The 18,804-nt window shown below is 42.1% G+C and overlaps 2 protein-coding genes across 2 annotated transcripts; both read left to right on the top strand.

The window, feature by feature from the left end:
- Positions 1-8,692: 8,692 nt before the first annotated feature.
- LOC311108284 (uncharacterized protein) lies at positions 8,693-10,034 on the top strand. The gene is made up of 2 exons (XM_084150906.1): positions 8,693-8,849; positions 9,466-10,034. Exons 1-2 carry the CDS (start codon positions 8,720-8,722, stop codon positions 9,981-9,983), a joined length of 648 nt encoding a protein of 215 aa, XP_084007032.1. The 5' UTR covers positions 8,693-8,719; the 3' UTR covers positions 9,984-10,034.
- A 637-nt stretch (positions 10,035-10,671) lies between these two features.
- On the top strand, positions 10,672-17,454 carry LOC311108283 (meprin A subunit alpha-like; the record flags this gene model as incomplete). The annotated part of the gene is made up of 14 exons (XM_084150905.1): positions 10,672-10,731; positions 10,854-10,878; positions 10,976-11,020; positions 11,152-11,192; positions 11,344-11,419; positions 11,569-11,686; positions 11,915-12,090; positions 12,288-12,509; positions 12,730-12,876; positions 13,001-13,216; positions 16,244-16,708; positions 16,861-17,034; positions 17,225-17,302; positions 17,418-17,454. The coding sequence occupies 13 exons, from the start codon at positions 10,672-10,674 to the stop codon at positions 17,272-17,274; spliced, it is 1,815 nt and encodes a 604-aa protein (XP_084007031.1). The 3' UTR covers positions 17,275-17,302; positions 17,418-17,454.
- Between the last annotated feature and the right edge of the window lie 1,350 nt (positions 17,455-18,804).

Below are 18,804 nucleotides of genomic sequence, written 5' to 3'. Positions count from 1 at the left end.
ACCCTAGTCATAGACTGTTCTCTCTGCTACCGCACGGCAAGCGGTACCGGAGCGCCAAGTCTAGGTCCAAAAGGCTTCTCAACAGCTTCTACCCCCAAGCCATAAGACTCCTCAACAGCTAATCATGGCTACCCAGACTATTTGCACTGCCCCCCCCCCCACCCCCACCTTTTTACGCTGCTGCTACTCTGTTAATTATTTATGCATAGTCACTTTAACTCCACCCACATGTACATATTACCTCAACTACCTCAACTAGCCGGTGCCCCCGCACATTGACTCTGCACCGGTACCCCCCTGTATATAGCCTCCCTACTGTTATTTTATTTTACTTCTGCTCTTTTTTTCTCAACACTTTTTTGTTGTTGTTTTATTTTACTTTTTTATAAAAAAATTAATGCACTGTTGGTTAAGGGCTGTAAGTAACCATTTCACGGTAATGTCTACACCTGTTTTATTTGGCGCATGTGGCAAATACAATTTGATTTGATCAGGAGGAAATAAGCAGGAACTCCGGAATCCTCCAACCAGGATTTCTGTATAAACTGAATTTCTTGAAAGTTCCTGGAATTTTGCAACCCTAGTTGTAGTCATAGCCATAGATAGACATCACATCTTTGTATCTGTCCCATTATGGCGTCTGTGAGAGCACGGGCAGTGTGCCATTGAGGTCATCTCCATTTTGAAGTAGTACATTTTGTTCTTCTACTACTTTTATGGGTTGGCAAACAAACTGCCACCTGTAGTGTGTTGTTTGAACAGATAAAGCCAAGGTTGGTGATTTACTGCCACCTGCATTTATTGAATGTTTGCTCAGGAGTACAATTAATTGGCTGATACCTCCTCGTGTGATCCTTCCTTAACCCATAAGAAGTCCCACCCAGCTGACTACTTAAAAATTGTGAAAGTCCTCAATGGCACTGCCCATGCTAAAAATGGGCTTTTGGGCACTAGCATCCTCTATCTATCTCTATGGTTAGTGTCATTAGCCAGAGGAACAACATTACTGCATGTAGCAGTTAACAATAAACCTTTGACATTTGAACAAGCCCAACCATCAGCCTAGAAGTAACTGAAATGAGTAGCTTGTCATCCAAAGGCAGCGTCTGACTGGTGTACACAGTAATCATGACTCAAATGTGTGTTTTTGGTGTAATATAATAATAATAATATAATATGCCATTTAGCAGACGCTTTTATCCAAAGCGACTTACAGTCATGTGTGCATACATTTTTGTGTATGGGTGGTCCCGGGGATCGAACCCACTACCCTGGCGTTACAAGCGCCAAGCTCTACCAATTGAGCTACAGAGGACCACGTGGTGTGTATCAGGTTTCAAAACTAATGAAGGACTCAGTATCTTGCTTTTTTCTTTTGCATTGATTGACCATTCCAGTGGCATCAGAGTGGAGGAAATGTATTTACTCTTGAGCTGAGAAAACATGTATACTCTACAGGCAGCAGCACAAGGAAAGGAAAACATTTTCTTCAGTGAAGAATGAGCGAACGTTTCAAGGAAGTAAGTGCTGTTCATATGTAGGCTAAAGGGTTTACCTGTCGGAGGGTAACAGGCTTTTCTTTATAACAGAAATTTGCATCCTGTAGCACTAACTCCAAAAAGTTTTGGGACACTGTAAAGTCCATGGAAAATAAGAGCACTTCCTCCCAGCTGCCTACTGCACTGAGGCTAGGAAACACTATCACCACCGATAAATCTACAATAATCGAGAATTTCAACAAGCATTTTGCTACGGCTGGCCATGCTTTCCACCTGGCTACCACTACCCCGGCCACCAGCTCTGCACCCTCCGCTGCAACTTGCCCATGCCCCCCCCGCTTCTCCTTCACACAAATCCAGACAGCTGATGTTCTGAAAGAGCTGCAAAATCTGGACCCCTACAAATCATCTGGGCTAGACAATCTGGACCCTTTCTTTCTAAAACTAGCCGCCGAAATTGTCGCAACCCCTATTACTAGCCTGTTCAACCTCTCTTTCGTAACGTCTGAGATCCCCAGAGATTGGAAAGGTGCCGCGGTCATCCCCCTCTTCAAAGGGGGTGACACTCTAGATCCAAACTGTTACAGACCCATATCCATCCTGCCCTGCCTTTCAAAAGTTTTTGAAAGCCAAGTCAACAAACAGATCACCGACCATTTCGAATCCCACCGTACCTTCTCCGCTATGCAATCCGGTTTCCGAGCTGGTCATGGGTGCACTTCAGCCACGCTCAAGGTCCTAAACGATATTATAACCGCGATCGATAATAGACAGTACTGTGCAGCCGTTTTCATTGACCTGGCCAAGGCTTTCGACTCTGTCAACCACCGCATTCTTATTGGCAGACTAAATAGCCTTGGTTTCTCAAATGACTGCCTCACCTGGTTCACCAACTACTTCTCAGATAGAGTTCAATGTGTCAAATCGGAGGGCCTGTTGTCTGGACCTATGGCAGTCTCTATGGGGGTGCCACAGGGTTCAATTCTTGGGCCGACTCTTTTCTCTGTGTATATCAATGACGTCGCTCTTGCTGCTGGTGACTCTCAGATCCACCTCTACGCAGACGACACCATTTTGTATACATCTGGCCCTTCATTGGACACTGTGTTAACAAACCTCCAAACGAGCTTCAATGCCATACAACACTCCTTCAGTAGCCTCCAACTGCTCTTAAACACTAGTAAAACTAAATGCATGCTCTTCAACCGAACGCTGCTTGCACCCGCCCACCCGGCTAGAATCACTACTCTCGACGGGTCTGACCTAGAGTATGTGGACAACTACAAATATCTAGGTGTCTGGTTAGACTGTAAACTCTCCTTCCAGACTCACATTAAGAATCTCCAATCCAAAGTTAAATCTAGAATCGGTTTCCTATTTCGCAACAAAGCCTCCTTCACTCATGCTGCCAAACATGCCCTCGTAAAACTGACTATCCTACCGATCCTTGACTTCGGCGATGTCATTTACAAAATAGCCTCCAACACTCTACTCAGCAAATTGGATGTAGTCTATCACAGTGCCATCCGTTTTGTCTCCAAAGCCCCATATACTACCCACCACTGTGACCTGTACGCTCTTGTTGGCTGGTCCTCACTACATATTCGTCGCCAAACCCACTGGCTCCAGGCCATCTATAAATCACTGCTAGGCAAATCCCTGCCTTATCTTAGCTCATTGGTCACCATAGCAACACCCACCCGTAGTCTGCGCTCCAGCAGGTATATCTCACTGGCCATCCCCAAAGCCAACACCTCCTTTGGCCGCCATTCCTTCCAGTTCTCTGCTGCCAATGACTGGAACAAATTGCAAAAATCTCTGAAGCTGGAGACACTTATCTCCCTCACTAACTTTAAGCATCAGTTGTCAGAGCACCTTAGCGATCACTGCACCTGTACACAGCCCATCTGAAATTAGCCCGCCCAACTACCTCATCCCTATATTGTTATTTATTTTGCACATTTGTACCCCAGTATCTCTATTTGCACATCATCTCTTGCACATCTATCATTCCAGTGTTAATACTAATTGTAATTATTTTGCACTATAGTCTATTTATTGCCTTACCTCCATAACTTGCTACATTTGCACACACTGTATATATATTTATTTCTGTAGTATTTTTGACTTTGTTTTGTTTTACCCCATATGTAACTCTGTGTTGTTGTTTTTATCGCACTGCTTTGCTTTATCTTGGCCAGGTCGCAGTTGTAAATGAGAACTTGTTCTCAACTGGTTTACCTGGTTAAATAAAGGTGAAATAAATAAAAAATAATAATAATTACTTTTTCAGTATCTCAATTCAGAGCTACTTTTATGATTGCTTCCTGTATGGATCATGCTAATAGCTCTTTAAAGCTAGAATCTGCAATTGCTACATCCATTTTTGGATTTATAAATGTACAATATATTCTCATTGAATATAACATATAAATACCTTAGTTCAACTGTCCTACCATATCAGAACCCAAAATGTAAACACTGTATAGACTCAAAACATGGTGAAAACTATAAGTTCGATATCATGGATGGTGCATCCATAGCTCTGTCTATGAATTTGAGTGGTTGCATTTCTCTAGGCCCTTCCCTCAGCTTTTTACGAAAACAGAGGTGGGGTATTCACTTTGTTATTGTTTCACCTGCGGATTCTAGCTTTAATACAATCCCAAACCATTATCACGCACAACCACAGAACTTTTGTTAATTTCATTGTTTATGCAGAACAGGGGTATTCGAGAGAATATGGAGTAATTCACAGTGTGTCTCTCAGGGCCCTGACATTCAGGAGACACAGTTCGGGGGTCCCTCTCTGTCCCAGCAGAAGAGGGTCATCCATTTCTCCAGCGGTGAGACGCTGGAGGAAGATAACAGTGAGGAAGAGGAGGATACATCACATGAGCAGGTGTTTAGGGAGCCTGATGACATGGTATGGAAGTTTTCAAACAGATAAGATTTAGATTCTTAGTAGATTTTTTGTTGTTGTCCATTAGTAGTCTAAATGTAGCACTAACCTGTTGCATTCCATTCCAGTGTGCTCTTGAAACATTCAAATTCAGCAAGGCAGTGTACTCCATATAATTCAGTCATTGTATAGAAATAATACTTTACCACTGTATGTCCATTAAATACATTTTTGAAAATGTCTTACATAAAGTATTTTTGTCTTCAGCTTGTGATTTTATTGGGGAAAAACTAGCTGGTCTACTTGGCCTTAACACTGCCAAATACCAGTATGCTGTAGACGAATATCAGCGTGCCATTAAGATAAGGTAGTTGTACACATAACATAAGGACAACGAACACAATTGCATTTTATCGATGGCAATTTGAATGCACAGAGATACCGTGACGAGATCCTGAGGCCCATTGTTGTGCCGTTCATCCGCCGCCATCAACTCATGTTTCAGCATGATAATGCACGGCCCGATGTCGCAAGGACCTGTACACAATTCCTGGAAGGTGAAAATGTCCCAGTTCTTCCATGGCCTGCATACTTACCAGACATGACACCCACATAGCATGTTTGGGATGCTCTGGATCAATGTGTACGACAGCGTGTTCCAGTTCCCGCCAAAATCCAGCAAGTTCGCACAGCCATTGAAGTGGGACAACATTCTACAGGCCACAATCAACAGCCTGATCAACTCTATGTGAAGGAGATGTGTTACGTTGCATGATGCAAATTATGGTCACACCAGATACTGACTGGTTTTCTGATCCATGCCCCTACCTTTAAAAAAAAAGGTATCTGTGACCAACAGATGCATATCTGTATTCCCAGCCATGTGAAATCCACAGATTAAGGCCTAATGAATTTATTTAAATTGACTGATTTCCTTATATGACCTATAACTCAGTAAATGTTTTGAAATTGTTGCATGTTGCGTTTATATTTTTGTTCAGTGTATATATAATACAGTACCAGTCAAAAGTTTGGACACACCTACTCACTCATTCAAGGGTTTTTCTATATTTTTACTATTTTCTACATTGTAATATAACAGTGAAGACATCAAAACTATGAAATAACACAAAAAAGTGTTAAACAAATCAAAATATATTTTATATTTGAGATTCTTCAAATGGCCACCCTTTGCCTTGATGACAGCTTTGCACATTCTTGGCATTCTCTCAACCAGGTTCATGAGGTAGTCACCTGGAATGCATTTCAATTAACAGGTGTGCCTTCTTAAAAGTTAATTTGTGGAATTTATTTCCTTCTTAATGTGTTTGAGCCAATAAGTTGTGTTGTGACAAGGTGTGTGTGTGTGTGTGTGTGTGTGTGTGTGTGTGTGTGTGGGGGGGGGGGGGGGGGGTATACAGAAGATAGCCCTATTTGGTAAAATACCAAGTCCATATTATGGCAAGAACAGCTCAAATAAGCAAAGAGAAACAACAGTCCATCATTACTTTAAGACATGAAGGTCAGTCAATACGGAACATTTCAAGAACTTTGAAAGTTTCTTCAAGTGCAGTCGCAAAAACCATCAAGCGCTATGATGAAACTGGCTCTCATGAGGACCGTGATAGGAATGGAAGACCCAGAGTTACCTCTGCTGCAGAGGATAAGTTCATTAGAGTTACCAGCCTCAGAAATTGCAGCCCAAATAAATGCTTCACAGAGTTCAAGTAACAGACACATCTCAACGTCAACTGTTCAGAGGGGACTGTGTGAATCAGACCTTCATGGTCAAATGACTGCAAAGAAACCACTACTTAAGGACACCAATAATAAGAAGAGACCTGCTTGGGCCAAGCAATGGACATTAGACCGGTGGAAATTTGTCCTTTGGTCTGGAGTCCAAATTGGAGATTTTTGGTTCCAACCGCTGTGTCTTTGTGAGACGCTGTGTGGGTGACCGAATGATCTCCGCATGTGTATTTCCCACCGTAAAGCATGGAGAAGGAGGTGTTGTGGTGTGTGGTTGCGGAGCTGGTGACACCGTCTGTGATTTATTTAGAATTCAAGGCACACTTAACCAGCATGGCTACCACAGCATTCTGCAGTGATAAGTCATCCCATCTGGTTTGGGCTTAGTGGGACTATCATTTGGACAATGACCCAACACAACTCCAGGCTGTGTAAGGGCTATTTTACCAAGAAGGAGAGTGATGGAGTGCTGCATCAGATGACCTGGCCTCCACAATCCCACAACCTCAACCCAATTGAGATGGTTTGGGATGAGTCGGACCGCAGAGTGAAGGAAAAGCAGCCATCAAGTGCTCAGCATATGTGGGAACTCCTTCAAGACTGTTGGAAAAGCATTCCAGGTGAAGCTGGTTGAGAGAATGCCAAGCGTGTGCAAAGCTGTCATCAAGGCAAAGGTTGGCTATTTGAAGATTCTCAAATATAAAATATACTTTGATTTGTTTAAGATTTTTTTGTTTACTACATGATTCCATATGTGTTATTTCATAGTATTGATGTCTTCACTATTATTCTACAATGTAAAAAATAGTCAAAATAAAGAAAAACCCTTGAATGAGTAGGTAGTGTATATCCCTTATTCCCCCCCCCCCCCCCCAGCTCTCAGAAGGTTATTTTAGTATTTTCATGGTTGTTTGACAAAACAAACAAATAGTCTTCCAAATTGTATTTGAAAGTACTGTATTTTCAACTACTTATTTCAAATACCTGGGTTAAATTAATGGGAGCCAGTATTTGAGTATTTTCTAATACTTTCCAAGTGTATTTCCAAATACATTCCAATACTCAACTACTTGTTTTTTTATTTTACCTTTATTTAAAAAGGCAAGTCAGTTAAGAAGAAATTCTTATTTACAATGACGGCCTACACCGGCCAAACCCGGACGATGCTGGGCCAATTGTGCGCCGCCCTATTTTTTTTATTTTTTTTATTTCACCTTTATTTAACCAGGTAAACCAGTTGAGAACAGGTTCTCATTTACAACTGCGACCTGGCCAAGATAAAGCAAAGCAGTGCAATAAAATACAACACAGAGTTACATATGGGGTAAAAAAACATAAAGTCAAAAATACAACAGAAAATATATATACAGTGTGTGCAAATGTAGCAAGTTATGGAGGTAAGGCAATAAATAGGCTATAGTGCAGAATAATTACAATAGTATTAACACTGGAATGCTAGATGTGCAAGAGATTATGTGCAAATAGAGATACTGGGGTGCAAAAGAGCAAAATAAATAACAATATAGGGATGAGGTAGTTGGGTGGGCTAATTTCAGATGGGCTGTGTACAGGTGCAGTGATCGGTAAGGTGCTCTGACAACTGATGCTTAAAGTTATTGAGGGAGATAAGAGTCTCCAGCTTCAGAGATTTTTGCAAAGTCCTATGGGACTCCGCCTGTTGTTATACAGCCTGGAATCGAACCAGGGGGTCTGTAGTGACGCCTCAAGCGCTGAGATGCAGTGCCTTAGAAATATCTGAAATAGTTTTTGAACCCAGGTCTGGTTTCTACTCCTATTGCACTTTATTTTATTTTAATAAAATGCTGTTTAAAAAAAAAGGAAACATTTTCCATGCATCCCTTCAATTTAATTGAATTTCTGACTAGATGCGGTTGTACATAATAATAATAATAATATGCCATTTAGCAGACGCTTTTATCCAAAGCGACTTACAGTCATGCGTGCATACATTTTTGTGTATGTGTGATCTCGGGGATCGAACCCACTACCTTGGCGTTACAAGCGCCGTGCTCTACCAGCTGAGCTACAGAGGACCACAATTATGTCAGACATATTGTGTACAGCACAGAGCATAGCTAGTTGCAATATATGACTACATTCAGGATAGGGTTAAAAGTATTCGACGAGGATGGGATTCGAACCCACGCGTGCAGAGCACAATGGATTAGCAGTCCATCGCCTTAACCACTCGGCCACCTCGTCTTTCTTCCCTACGCTAAACAGTTAGCTTTATGAAACCAACCAGGCTACATATGTTCCCCCCAGATAGCTATACAATATATTCTACTGCATGTTTGATTAGTTTTCGCAACATGTAACGTTGCATTTCAGAATCGTTCTGATTTGTATAAATAAAATGTTTTCATTTTAGCTAGCCTCATCTGTCTTAATCATTCTATTGTGGTAGATAGCTAACGTTAGCCAGCTAGCATTTCAAGCTGGACCTATGAGCGTAAGAAAACACTTGAAACGCAGGCGCATTCGAAATTCAACAAATATCTAGTAGCAGCAGCTAGTGCTTTGAAAGCTCACGCTAGCCAACATGCAAATGGCTGACAGAGTAATTTCGGCTGTTTCGGATTATCCCGAGTTGTATAACATAACTTTAAACTCGTACAAGGACTCACAGAGAAAGGCAAGGGCATGGAGGGCTGTAAGTCTGCAAGTGGAAATGCCTGGTAAGGACAGCTTGCTGCTAGCAAGACAACCTTAGCTAGCTAACTCGTAAGGGTGAGGACTAGATGGTATCAGCTACGAAGAGAATTTACTTTTCGTAGCAGGTTAGGATAATTCATGTATCAGGTTAGAATAATTAGGTTAAGGCTTGGACAATTGTTTGGTTTAGGGATAACTAAAAATGGAAAAACTCCCGAAACGACATGATTTTGTGAAGATTTAGACGGTATTTGCGTCACTTCCGTCCGTAGCAGTACAGCATCTAGCCACAACCGCAAGTAAGCTTGCCAACTTGCTAGCAACCTACTTGAACTGTGTTGTTGACCAAAGACCCAACTTTCTCTCACCTAGTAGGTAGCTAGCTAAATACATAGCCAGCTACATACTTAGCTAGCTACCTGCCAATTGTTATTTCCCTAATAAAACAACAATGTGATCCCTGCAATAAGGTAAATTAGGAATAAATACATGTTTACATAATATTCAAGAAATGGCATGGTGTGTAATTCCCTCAACCTTTGATAGGTCAGATTGAGATTGCTCTATTTGTGTAAGATGCAGGTACCCTTACCCGTCTCCCCTCTTCTTTTTGTCTGATGTGTCATTTGGTGTGTTCAGTTGATGACTGTCAGAAGAAATGGAAGAACCTGAGGGACACCTTTGTCAGATTCAAGCGGGCTGAGCAGCAGAGGAAAGCCTCTGGGGAGCCAGATAGTCACAAGAAGAACTGGATGCACAGCAGGAGAATGTCCTTCCTCACCCCCTTCATCCAGGCCAAGGGCTGGCAAGGAGACACCTCAGGTGACTTGGAGGATGAGGAGTGGGGAGAGGATGATAAGGAAAGGGAGAGGAACGGGGAAAGTGCCACAGAAGGCGTGGATAATAAATCAGCCTTCATTATCCACGAGATCGAGGGGGACCAGGCAGACGATGAGGATGCTCCCTCTCCTGACACTGCGTCGGGATCCAATGGGCCCAGCCAGAAGAGGAGGTGGCAGATGGATGGGATGGATGGAATAGAGGACGAGATGTTCTTCTTTAGTTTGCTCCCGTATCTTAGGAAGCTCCCCCATAGAAAGAAGAGTGCTGTAAAACTGAAAATACACCAACTTTTACATGAAGCAGCATTCCAATAACCCACTGCCCCGCCACGCCCCCTCCTTCCCTCAATTCTGTTTCCACTATTTTGTAAAGCATAAGCCTACATTTTGTCATGTTACCAACTATTATTCTATACTCAGTTTGATACTATGCCTGTTGTTTATGGTGATTGCAAGGTCAATTGTTAACAAATAAATACTTTATACATTTGAGGGCCTGAACTGATTGCTGTGTCTGCAAGCAATTCTCAACTTGCTCAGGATAATGAATCACTACTCCCTTCCCCCTGGACAGATGTGGAGACTGTTGGCAATGGTGATGCTACCTGTTAAGCAAGGTTAAACATTAATATAAGATCTCACTAGCCAGCTTTGACACTGTTTTGCATGCTTTTTAGAAGTTTTTAACACAGAAGCAGAGAGGGGTACTTTTCAATACTTACAAGGTGGTGGCAGTCACAGTCTCACTGATTGTCATATAAAAAAAGTGTTATTCTTTTCCCCCAGCCAATGAGTGTTGGCTCACATTCGTTTTCCCTGAGCTGCTTGGGAAGGTGCTCTGAACTGGTTTTATAACATCCCACATGTCAGCAGCACTGTAGAGTCAAGGCCCCCAGTTACTTTTTACCATAGCAGACATAAACTTTATCAAGGGCTAAAGGTCCTCTGGTTCACTTGGAAACTTAAACCAAAGCAGAAACTCAAATCTCTAGCCATATTCATCATGTCCATGCAGACACTTCTCTTCTTGACAGGGCTGGTTGCGCTGTCCAGTTCATACACTGTAAGTACAGTAAATACATTTTAATTATGATTGTTAAGATGATTACTAGACATGTAATGGTAGTGCTTAAAGGAATAGTGGAATTGAAATGATAGCATATTTGTTTCTCTTTGGGGGGACAGATTCCTCTGTCATCTCGTGTGCATGGTATGTCAACCAAATATCTTTACATAAAGTCAATTCTAAGTACATCAAAATTATTCTACTTCCATGTCTTGATCTGAGCTATGCTTTTTATGTGCAGAGGTATACGGAAAGGGTGAAGATGATAATCCTTTACTTAACTTGGGTGAGTTTGAGGAACTTAACCTGATGTTTGTATGTGGTAATTTTGATTAAACATTTCATGTTTGATGTTCATGACATGAATAGTGATCAAATGTTGAATTCATTGTTTTCAAATGATATTTGGCCTGACAGGGGCAGAAGAAGACTTGGTTGAAGGGGATATGCTCATTCTGGTAAGAAACAGTGGTATTATTTTGCTATATGTTATCAGATAACTGTTATCACTTAAAAAAACAGATTGTCCCTTGATAATCTTTATGTCTTCCCTGAGTCCAGAAAGATTCAGTCCAATTAGTACATGACTCCTTTTCCTCCTTTTAACAGCAAGGACGCAATGCCTTGATTGACACTAAATACAGATGGAAGTTTCCCATACCGTACATTCTGTCAGATGACTTGGGTAAGTGCAAGTTGAATTTGATATAGAGTCCAACTAAAATTACTTGAATTCATTTATTTACATGCAACACAGCATAAAAGGCACAATATCCATTTATTACACAGTAAGCCACTTGTGATGTCTTAGCTTTGTTCTTCCTTGTCTTTCAGATTTGAATGCCAAAGGTTGTGTCCATCAGGCATTTGAAATGTACCGTCTGAAATCTTGCATAGACTTCAAGCCCTACGAAGGCGAGAAGACATACATCAAGTTTGAAAAGAGAGGCGGGTATGAGCTGATTATGTACAGATTGTCCAACAACCATTTATTTTACACAGATGCTCTACAGCTTTCATGTATACATTCACCAGGACAGACTAAATGAACAAATCTCAGTCAATTTGTTACGCAAAATGATTGCCTTCTTGCATAACTGCTGCATAGTTTTAACATTCGACTTTAAACATGTCCGCCCTCACACATCCATGTAACGCAACTTTGAACTGTGTTTGCCAGGTGTTTCTCCAGCGTTGGGGACCAGCAGAATGGACAGATCCTGTCCCTTGGCGATGGCTGTGACCACAAGGCTGTGATCGAACATGAGCTCCTCCACGCTCTGGGCTTCTACCATGAGCAGTCTCGCCAGGACAGAGACGACTACGTCAAGATCTGGCTTGACCAGGTCACTCCAGGTCAGTATCAGTCAGCCCTCTGGTTGATGAGAGACAGCAAGGGTGGCTGATCTTGGCCACAAAGGGCCAAGTGGAGGGTTTTGTTACAGCCTAGCACTAACACAGCTGATTCACAAAATGTGACTGTCTAGATGCAATAACATTATTAGTTAAGTGGGAACATTTTAGTATGACATGTTTTGTATTCTTTCTTGCAGGGCTGGAACATAATTTCAACAAATACGATGATTCCTTCATCACTGACCAGAACACCCCTTATGATTATGAGTCTGTCATGCACTACCGGCCATACTCCTTCAACGTGGACCCCAACATTCCCACCATCACCACCAACATCCCAGAATTCAACAATATCATTGGCCAGTACCTGGACTTCAGCAAACTGGACATGCTGAGGTTGAACAGGATGTATAACTGCTGTAAGTGTTGTGAGACAGAGAGTATTACCTATTTTTCCTGACACAGCTGTGTGGCAGCGGTGTAGGAAAATGTAAACTACTAGTTTTAAGAACAAGCTGATCACCTCTCTGTTTTTGTCAAGTTAAAATGTTCTAGTGTCAGATGTGATAATGAAATTAAAGTTGCTTCATTGTGATACACGTGCAAACGTGTCAACTGAGATATGCCCTCCATTTCCAGCCTCCCCTATCACTCTCCTGGACCAGTGTTCCTTTGAGTACATCAACATCTGTGGGATGATTCAGAGCCCCACTGATGATGCAGACTGGGTCCACACCAAGAGCAGCACTGGGAACGAGGATCACACTCTCATTGGCCAATGCAGAGGTCAGAGTTCAACGATACATAGCCTCAGATCAACCACTTCTAGGAGTAGATTACCATATCCCCAATCCTAACCATTAGAGTGAAGAGCTCTAACAGTATGTGTGATATCTTTGTGGTCTTTTAGATGCAGGTTACTACATGCACTTCAACACTAAAACTGGGAAGGCGGAGGAGTCAGCTCTGCTAGAGTCTCGCATCCTCTATCCCAAGAGACACCTGCAGTGTCTGCAGTTCTTCTACAAGATGACAGGCGGACCAAAGGACAGACTTGTGATATGGGTCAAGATGGACGATGGGACTGGGACAGTTCGCAAACTGAAGAAAATGCACACTATCTGGGGTATTCATTTTCAAATATACAATCACTGATACAGTTGAAGTCAGAAGTTTACATACACCTTAGCCAAATACATTTAAACTCAGTTTTTAACAATTCCTGACATTTAATCCTAGTAAAAACTCCCTGTTTTAGGATCACCACTTTATTTTAAGAATGTGAAATGTCAGAATAATAGTAGAGAGAATGATTTATTTCATCACATTCCCAGTGGGTCAGAAGTCTACATACACTCAATTAGTATTTGGTAGCATTGCCTTTAAATTGTTTAACTTGGGTCAAACGTTTTGGGTAGCCTTCCACAAGCTTCCCACAATAGGTTGGGTGAATTTTGGCCCATTCCTCCTGACAGAGCTGGTGTAACTGAGTCAGGTTTGTAGGCCTCCTTGCTCGCACATGCTTTTTCAGTTCTGCCCACAAACTTTCTATAGGATTGAGGTCAGGGCTTTGTGATGGCCACTCCAATACCTTGACTTTGTTGTCCATAAGCCATTTTGCCACAGCTTTGGGAGTATGTTAGGGGTCATTGTCCATTTGGAAGACCCATTTGCGACCAAGCTTTAACTTCCTGACTGATGTCTTGAGATGTTGCTTCAATATATCCACATAATTTTCCTTCCTCATAATGCCATCTATTTTGTGAAGCGCACTAGTCCCTCCTGCAGCAAAGCACCCCCACAGCATGATGCTGCCACCTCCGTGCTTCACGGTTGGGATGGTGTTCTTCGGCTTGCAAGCAACCCCCTTTTTCCTCCAAACATAACGATGGTCATTATGGCCAAACAGTTATATTTTTGTTTCATCAGATCAGAGAACATTTCTCCAAAAAGTACGATCTTTGTCCCCATGTGCAGTTGCAAACAGTAGTCTGGCTTTTTTATGGCGGTTTTGGAGCAGTGGCTTCTTCCTTGCTGAGCGGCATTTCAGGTTATGTCTATATAGGACTAGTTTTACTGTGGATATAGATACTTGTTTCCTCCAGCATCTTCACAAGGTCCTTTGCTGTTGTTCTGGGATTGATTTGGACTTTTCGCACCAAAGTACGTTCATCTCTAGGAGACAGAATGCGTCTCCTTCCTGAGCGGTATGACGGCTGCATGGTCCCATGGTGTTTATACTTGCGTACTATTGTTTGTATAGATGAATGTTCCCAAGGACGAACCAGACATGTGGAGGTCTACATTTTTTTTTCTGAGGTCTTGGCTGATTTCTTTTGATTTTCCCATGATGTCAAGCAAAGAGGCACTGAGTTTGAAGGTAGGCCTTGAAATACATCCACAGGTACACCCCCAATTGACTCCAATGATGTCAATGAATTGTTTGTTAACAAGAAATTTGTGGAGTGGTTGAAAAACTACTTTTAATGACTCCAACCTAAGTGTATGTAAACTTCAGACTCCAACTGTATATGTATTGTTTATCCTCTTCGTTTGAAACTTTGTTACAGTGAGGGAAAAAAGTATTTGATCCCCTGCTGATTTTGTACATTTACCCACTGACAAAGAAATGATCAATCTATAATTTTAATGGTAGGTTTATTTGAACAGTGAGAGACAGAATAACAACAAAAAAATCCAGATAAACGCATGTCTGGCTCCCAGGTGTCTTTTATACAGGTAACGAGCTGAGATTAGGATCACACTCTTAAAGGGAGTGCTCCTAATCTCAGCTTGTTACCTGTATAAAAGACACCTGTCCACAGAAGCAATCAATCAATCAGATTCCAAACTCTCCACCATGGCCAATACCAAAGAGCTCTCCAAGGATGTCAGGGACAAGATTGTAGACCTACACAAGGCTGGAATGGGCTACAAGATCATCGCCAAGCGGCTTCGTGAGAATGTGACAACAGTTGGTGCGATTATTTGCAAATGGAAGAAACACAAAAGAACTGTCAATCTCCCTCGGCCTGGGGCTCCATGCAAGATCTCACCTCGTGGAGTTGCAATAATCATGAGAACGGTGAGGAATCAGCCCAGAACTACACAGGAGGATCTTGTCAATGATCTCAAGGCAGCTGGGACCATAGTCACCAAGAAAACAATTGGTAACACACTACGCCGTGAAGGACTGAAATCCTGCAGCGCCCGCAAGGTCCCCCTTTTCAAGAAAGTACATATACAGGCCCGTCTTAAGTTTGCCAATGAACATCTGAATGATTCAGAGGAGAACTGGGTGAAAGTGTTGTGGTCAGATGAGACCAAAATGGAGCTCTTTGGCATCAACTCAACTCGCCGTGTTTGGAGGAGGAGGAATGCTGCCTATGACCCCAAGAACACCATCCCCACCGTCAAACATGGAGGTGGAAACATTATGCTTTGGGGGTGTTTTTTTGCTAAGGGGACAGGACAACTTCACCGCATCAAAGGGATGATGGACGGGGCCATGTACCGTCAATTCTTGGGTGAGAACCTCCTTCCCTAAGCCAGGGCATTGAAAATGGGTCGTGGATGGGTATTCCAGCATGACAATGACCCAAAACACACAGCCAAGGCAACAAAGGAGTGGCTCAAGAAGAAGCACATTAAGGTCCTGGAGCGGCCTAGCCAGTCTCCAGACCTTAATCCCATAGAAAATCTGTGGAGGGAGCTGAAGGTTCGATTTGCCAAACGTCAGCTGAAGGTTCGAGTTGCCAGCCTCGAAACCTTAATGACTTGGAGAAGATCTGCAAAGAGGAGTGGAACAAAATCCCTCCTGAGATGTGTGCAAGCCTGGTGGCCAACTACAAGAAACGTTTGACCTCTGTGATTGCCAACAAGGGTTTTGCCACCAAGTACTAAGTCATGTTTTGCAGAGGGGTCAAATACTTATTTCCCTCATTAAAATGCAAATCAATTTATAACATTTTTGATATGCGTTTTTCTGGATTATTTTGTTGTTTTTCTGTCTCTCACTGTTCAAATAAACCTACCATTAAAATTATAGACTGATCATGTCTTTGTCAGTGGGCAAACGTACAAAATCAGCAGGGGATCAAATACTTTTTTCCCTCACTGTACTACATTGATTTAATTTTGTTTCGTAAACTAGGAGATGCCGACCACACATGGAGGATTGTCCACGTCTCCATGGAGATCGAAGAGAAGTTCCGCTATGCTTTCCAAGGTGTCCGAGGAGATCCAGCTACATCCAGTGGAGGAATCTTCATTGACGACATCAGCCTGACGGAGACTCGCTGTCCCAACGCTGTCTGGCAGATCAAGAACTTCACCGGAATCCTCAACACTGCAAACAATACCACTGTCATGGACAGTCCAGTCTTCTACAGCCCAGAGGGCTATCGTTACGGTGTACGTGTCCGTCCCGTCTCTGACTACAGTGACTACACTGGTGGCTACACTGGGCTGTACTTCCACCTGGCCAGCGGGGCTAATGACGTGGTCATGCAGTGGCCGGCCCTGAACAGGCAGGCTAAAATCGTGGTCATGGACCAGGATCCTGACATCAAACTGAGGATGTCGTCTGCTCGCAGTTTGACTACAGACCTGATAAAGAGTAGGTCATTATTGTGTTTAGAGACTACACTTGTGGTTAGATTTGTCTTCATGATATCTGGCCCATAATCTGATCAGATTACGACGGCCATGAAACAGCTGTAATGTGATTTAATAGTCTTATGATATACAGTATGTTTCTGTGTTCTCCAGCTCCAGATGGGAAGCTGTGGTGGGACAATCCAACCAATGTGGGGACCTATGACCCAGAGTGTGGGTGCTACAGGGGAGAGTCGCGAGGATGGCGCAATATGATCAAGCATTTTGACTTGCGACGACGGAACTACCTGAAAAACGATGACCTCATCATCTTTGTCGACTTTGAAGGTAAGTGGAGGAGGACTAGTATCGTTACTGGTCAGATCATACTATTAAAACACAAATTTGTTTTACATCACTGTCAGATATCAGGATTTGACCTCCTGAAATGCTTTGCGATAGCCAGAGCAATAAACGAGCTTGTTAGATTTTGAGGTCAGCTGATTGAATGGCAACACTGCTTTTAATGTCTCTATAGACATAACATCTCTGATAAAAACCGAGGTTCCCATCAACCCAAAGGAGTGAGAACGTGTTTTACTACCACAGAGGGGAGGTAAGCTGTTTCTTTTAAATTCTCTAAAATTTCTTTCCTTTTTGTGACATTTGTATTTTCATTAATATTGTTCCAATTTATGTTTTTTGTGTCTTTGTATTTAATATTTCGGCAGAACCGGCAGTCCTGAGGATTTGGACAGACTCAGGAAAAGTACAGAAAATAACAGCACAATTTATGTAAACTAATGTTGTTCGTAAATATACATTATTTTGTATAAAATGTGATTGGTTTGCAAACTTTATAAAATAACTAAATACTCTTGAAATTGTATGTGTTTTTACTGTTCAAATATTCTTATTCACATTTCTTTCATTAAAGTTTGAGTCTTCAAATAAATGCTTCATTATGTTTTTTCTGTTGCACAGGATTTTTTGTTTTGAAATAAAAATAAATATTTCGTAGACATGATCACAGTAAAATACAATTTATAAAGTCATATATGTATGAGGGTCATGACTCCTTTATATGCCACTTAAATGACGGGGGATTATTTCGAATAGGCTATCACTTTTAGTACCTCAAAATGTCCATGTTGTAATACAGTTTATGTCACATACTTCAATCATCATGTACATCATATACAATATGTTTGCATTTGTTACCATAGCGCGTTATATTACCCATAGAAATATATACTGAACAAAAATATAAACGCAACATGTAAGGTGTTGGTCTCATGTTTCATGAGCTGAAATAAAAGATCCCAGAACATTTCCATACGCACAAAAAGCTTATTTCTCTAAAATGTTGTGCACAAATTTGTTTACATCACTGTTAGTGAGCATTTCTCCTTTGCCAAGATAATCCATCCACCTGACAGGTGTGGCATATCAAGAAGCTGATTAAACAGCATGATCATTACACAGTTGCACCTTGTGCTGGGGACAATAAAAGGCCACTCTAAAAGTGCATGTTTTGTCACACAACACAATGCCACAGATGTCTCAAGTTTTGAGGGAGCGTGCAATTGGCATGCTGACTACGTTGTTTTAAAGAATTTGGCAGTACATCCAACCGGCCTCACAACCGCAGACTAAGTGTATCCACGCCAGCCCAGGACCTCCACATCCGGCTTCTTCACCTGCAGGATAATCTGAGACCAGCCACCCGGACAACTGATGAAACTGTGGGTTTGCACAAGCAAAACATTTCTGCACAAACTGTCAGAAACCATCTCAGGGAAGCTCATCTGCGTGCTCGTCATCCTCACCAGGGTCTTGACCTGACTGCAATTCAGCATTGTAACCGACTTCAGTGGGCAAATGCTCACCTTCGATGGCCACTGGCATGCTGAAGAAGTGTGCTCTTCATAGATGAATCCCTGTTTCAACTGTACCGGGCAGATGGCATTTAGCATGTATGGCGTTGTGTGTGCGAGCAGTTTGCTGATGTCAACGTTGTGAACAGAGTGCCCCATGGTGATGGTGGGGTTATGGTATGGGCAGGCATAACTTATGGACAATGAACACAATTGCATTTTATCGATTGCAATTTGAATG

Source organism: Coregonus lavaretus (genome assembly GCF_964263955.1).
Source record: "Coregonus lavaretus genome assembly, chromosome: 33".
In the NCBI taxonomy this organism is placed as follows: Eukaryota; Metazoa; Chordata; class Actinopteri; order Salmoniformes; family Salmonidae; genus Coregonus; species Coregonus lavaretus.
The sequence above is the reverse complement of the archived record's forward strand: the minus strand, read 5'-3'. Positions and strand labels throughout refer to the sequence as shown.

Bases quoted from the DNA above. Each gene is read 5' to 3' on its own strand.
- LOC311108284 (XM_084150906.1), top strand. From the start codon at position 8,720: ATGGCTGACAGAGTAATTTCGGCTGTTTCGGATTATCCCGAGTTGTAT. The intron at 8,850-9,465 runs GTAAGGACAGCT...TGGTGTGTTCAG, and splicing joins TCTGCAAGTGGAAATGCCTG to TTGATGACTGTCAGAAGAAA.